Source organism: Anarrhichthys ocellatus, unplaced genomic scaffold, assembly GCF_004355925.1.
Source record: "Anarrhichthys ocellatus isolate YVR2014 unplaced genomic scaffold, GSC_Weel_1.0 scaffold137, whole genome shotgun sequence".
In the NCBI taxonomy this organism is placed as follows: domain Eukaryota; kingdom Metazoa; phylum Chordata; class Actinopteri; order Perciformes; family Anarhichadidae; genus Anarrhichthys; species Anarrhichthys ocellatus.
The window spans coordinates 539,670-543,999 of NW_022280167.1; the positions used below are offsets into that span (position 1 = coordinate 539,670).

At 45.2% G+C, this 4,330-nt stretch overlaps 1 protein-coding gene across 1 annotated transcript in view; it reads left to right on the forward strand.

The window, feature by feature from the left end:
* tox (thymocyte selection-associated high mobility group box) overlaps positions 1-4,079 on the forward strand; it is a 50,972-nt gene extending 46,893 nt beyond the window's left edge. The window contains exons 9-10 of the mRNA XM_031877445.1: positions 1,538-1,698; positions 2,555-4,079. Of these exons, the coding sequence (XP_031733305.1) occupies positions 1,538-1,698; positions 2,555-2,594 (201 nt within the window). The 3' untranslated portion in view covers positions 2,595-4,079. The remainder of the gene's footprint in view (positions 1-1,537; positions 1,699-2,554) is intronic.
* The last annotated feature ends 251 nt before the right edge of the window (positions 4,080-4,330 follow it).

Below are 4,330 nucleotides of genomic sequence, written 5' to 3' on the forward strand. Positions count from 1 at the left end.
TCCCCTCCCCCCCCCCCCCCCCCCCCCCCCCCCCCTTTCCTCCCCCCCCCCCCCCCCCCCCCCCCCCCCCCCCCCCTGTAATTACTGCTGATGAACCCATGACTGATGTCTGTCTCCTTTTCACTTGAGTTACATTCAGAATATCTTTAATCAGGAAGCATTGAGCTGTCAATGGATTCTTTGAGGTTCAGGAGGACATGAGCACACCTACTATTACTGCGCTGGCATCTCACAGTCAAACCTGCTCCAGAGCACTGGGATGGACGGAAAGGATTTCACTTTTTAACCACTTTTGCCAAAAATTAAGACCATATACATGTTGCAAATATAGTCAACATAATTCCATTGAAATGAGGGTTATGAACTAAAACGGGTTTTCAAAGTCTAACACTGTGTTTACATTAATTAGAAGTATTAGTTTATAACTCTTCCTATTGGCAGTGAACTGATGGATGCACACGCAACTATCCTTGGATTACTTTCATAGTGAGGAAAAGTTCAAAACTCCTGGAGTCATTAGGAGCGTCTGTCTTCTCTTTGATTTCTAAGCAGATTATTCGTGATAGATATTAGTGATAAAGATGTGCTTGTAAAATATGTGAGCGAGTCACATATATGAGACGTTAGTGGTGTGCAGGTGTTCTGTCATCGGATCCACACTGACCGTCAGACATTTACTGAACTCAAATAGTTTTATCGGCTCCAGGGGCTGAAATCAATATTTAGTAAGCACAACATCAGTAAACAAGTCCTTCAGCAAGAATGTTGTCTGTGTCTACAAAGTTATTCTCTTCGGTGCCACCGGGTCGGATTCTGGTGACATCAGATGAAATCATGCAGGTTCATTGGAAACTCCTTCAGCTCAGACTCCAGCAGAGACCGGTCCACCGTGGATAGACCCAGATCCTCCAGCAGAGACCGGTCCACCGTGGACGGACCCAGGTCCTCCAGCAGAGACCGGTCCACCGTGGACAGACCCAGATCCGGAGCTCCGGAGGGAGGAGGAGAGCTCAGCTCCCGGCAGCAGCGTCTCGTCCTCCAGGAGCAGAGCTTCTCCTCTCTGGGAACCAACACAGACACCACGCTGCTGGAGACCCAGGACTTATTGCTGGACCCGCTGGAGGGAAGGGAGGCACGGGAGAACCAGAACCAGAACCAGGACTGAGAAGCGCAGACTGTCAGACCCTGCTGCAGTAAAATGAGAGGTTTTCTAAAGGGACTCTGGGGCTCAGAATCACTACCACTTTAGTCCACAGGGACCGCCAACATCAACACTAAATGACAGTTCCTCGTAGCTCTTAATAAGATGGACTGTTCTGTGAGACGATGCTCAACAGAACCTCATGGAGCTCCACCTGCTGACCCTGTTGTTGGGCCACGTCAGCAGGCCGAACTACAATGACCAACTTCCAGATGTTTTTAGAATACCAGCATGAACTTTTCGACTCACACAGCATTTTTGCCTCACTTCAACCGTCGCCTCACAGTTTGACCTGTTTGACCTGTTTGACCTTGTATTTTTTTGTGTTAATTCCAGGGCTATCACCCCTCCCTCCAGTCTGAATATCAGCAATTAGGAGGAGGTATGCTTAATGGTGGAGCGGTGATGTCATCATCAGTGGACTACCATCAGCTGGGTCGACACACGCCCAACCACCACCCCTCTCTGGACTGGAGTACCGATTACCATGGCAACGGGTAGGGTATGAGGCTTTCTGAAGAGTAACATGTTTTTGCTGACGTCTGTCACACCTTGCTGCAGTGATGCACAGGTGTACCCCAGGACACTGTGACATCACTGTTGGGTGTGGTTACAGGTACAGCAGCACATTTCTGACCACACCCATCAGTAGGTGCTGAATCAGCAAAATGCTGCTTTTCAGCCTGCTCTTTGAAGGCTCCATGGACTGCAGCTTTTCGTATTTGGTATTTGTAATATTCTAAATTTCTATACCAAATTTTCAAGTGAGTGTTTTCCTCAGAATTATTACCAATACTAAGAAACAAAACTACATGTTGGACAAAGCTTTTATTATTAGAGTCTTGTTTAATGCGCTCCTCTGCATTTTAACCTTTGTCACTTAAAAGGTCCAGTGTGAAGGATTTAGTGACATCGAGCCGTGAGGTTGCAGATTGAAACCGTGGCCTTCCTTTAACATAAGAAACACAAAAGGCTCTCGCTAGAACCAGTGTTTGGTTAGTCCGTCTGGGCTACTGTAGAAACAGAGCGCTGCAACATGGCGGACTCTGCGGAAGAGGACCAACACCCTGTGTAGATGTGAAGGGCTCATTTTAAGCTAAAGATAACACAACGACTCTTAGTTTCCGAATATTATACACCAATAAAAACAATAGATCAACAGAATCCTGCATACTGTTCCTTTAACAAAGTTTAATGGCTGTTGCCTAAAAGCAAAGGGAGGCTCGCACCCCTCCTCTGGCTACACTCAGTGCTTTCAGCCAGCCCCGTATATGGGAAGTCTGGGACCGACGTCAGATCCAGTAAATACCACTGGTTCCTGTAACCTCACTTTTACTTTCTCCTCTCCTCCAGCGGCGGCCTGCAGAGGGACAAACCTCTCTATCTGAGCTAATCTCAGGACAAAGTGACGCCAAAACTTCAACCAAGCCCTTCGACTGCCACGGAACCTCCGGCCTCACCTCCACACGAAAACCCTGGCCAACCTAGTCCAGTCTAGTCCAGCCCTAACCCACTGAGGACTCAACCACCAAACATGAGTTCAGCGCTTCAAACTTGAGTCCAAGCAGTAGAATAATGGGACATTTCTGTGTGTAACTACCAGAGGAAAGTCTCACGGCTGGTCTGACATCTGTTATTGGCTGTGTCTTTTTCTACTGACCGTTTACAGCATAAGACATGTTATGCTTTGAATTGAAATTGTGTATACCAGTGAGGAGAGGTGGTGTGCTGTGAACCACGATGATAGGTGTATATACTCCAACCACCCTCACAAAGGGATAATCTGTCTCATTTTCTGTCCGCCCTCAAAACCCAACCCCATATCTAGTTCCTCATTTTGTAAAGACGGTGTTTACCGTCGGTTCCAAAAAGCTCTGAAGAGCCATGTGTAAATTGCTGTAACATAAAAGTTTGAGCTGTCGGTTTTAAAGCCAATTGACTTTTCTTTTTTTGACCTAATAGTTGCTGACTCCTTCTGTGACCAAAGTCAAGAGAACACAGCACTCCAGCTATGGGTCAATAACCAAATACAAGACAAACTGTTCCCCGCTTGTTCTTTAATTATATGAATATGAGGCTATGATATGATGCAGTATGGACTGTGAAGTCCCAACACAGAGCGATGTAACGAGTGATAATGACACTGAACTCCCACCGCTTTACTCGGCTAAATAAAAATAAGAGAACGAGGTGGAAGTGAAGCCGCTTTAACCCGGCGCCGGCTGTGAATTATTGTGTATGATTAAAGAAGTCTCATTGTTCTGTCGCAGCGAGGCTCAGATCTGCAGGGTAGAAATTCATTGTATTTTAGTCCTTGAAATAATGAAATGTCAAACAATTCTTTGTTTGGGGGGGGGGGGAAGAAAGAAACAAAAATAGTCCTTTGTACGACGATGACTCCTCCTCCTGGCATATGTCCGTTGATGATATTGATTCGGATCCAAACTGTGTGTGTGTGTGTGTGTGTGTGTGTGTGTGTGTGTGTGTGTGTGTGTGTGTGTGTGTGTGTGTGTGTGTGTGTGAAGTGTTAATGAGAAGGCGGGGTGGTTGATTGGGTTGCATGGTCTCTTTTGTCATCTCTATTTCTCTGTGCACAGAGGCTATTTAAGAAACTATAACTGTTGCTGGGTTGGCTGTGTTTTAATGTTGTTTTTTTTAAATCAAATAAAGTTTTGTTTTAGTGTTAATGATGATGATGACGATGATGAGGGACACATTTCTCTCTCTGCTCTGTATCTCTTTGTATTAATGTGTTTTTTTTGGCAGATGAAAGGACTCTGGGCAACAACAACCATGAAGATTTTCTTATTTTTAGATTCTAATAATGTGTTTGAGAATAAAGTCAGCGCTGCATTGATGTGCAGTCATTACTCCATAACCTGCCTCTTTTCCTTCTTTGTTTGTTTGCGAGTGGTTTGTGACAGCAGCTCTAATTAACGCCACATAATAATGTAAACCTGCGACACAGTACACTTTGTGTCCTGGCCTTTGCGTTTATGCAAAGCAGCTCAGCTGTAATTGCAAAACAAATGTCTTTGAAGTTTCAGAAAATATGTGTTCTTAACCTCCTGTTGGCTCAGATCGGATGTTGTCTAAATAGTAACAAAAATAACACTTTTGTTAAAAGCA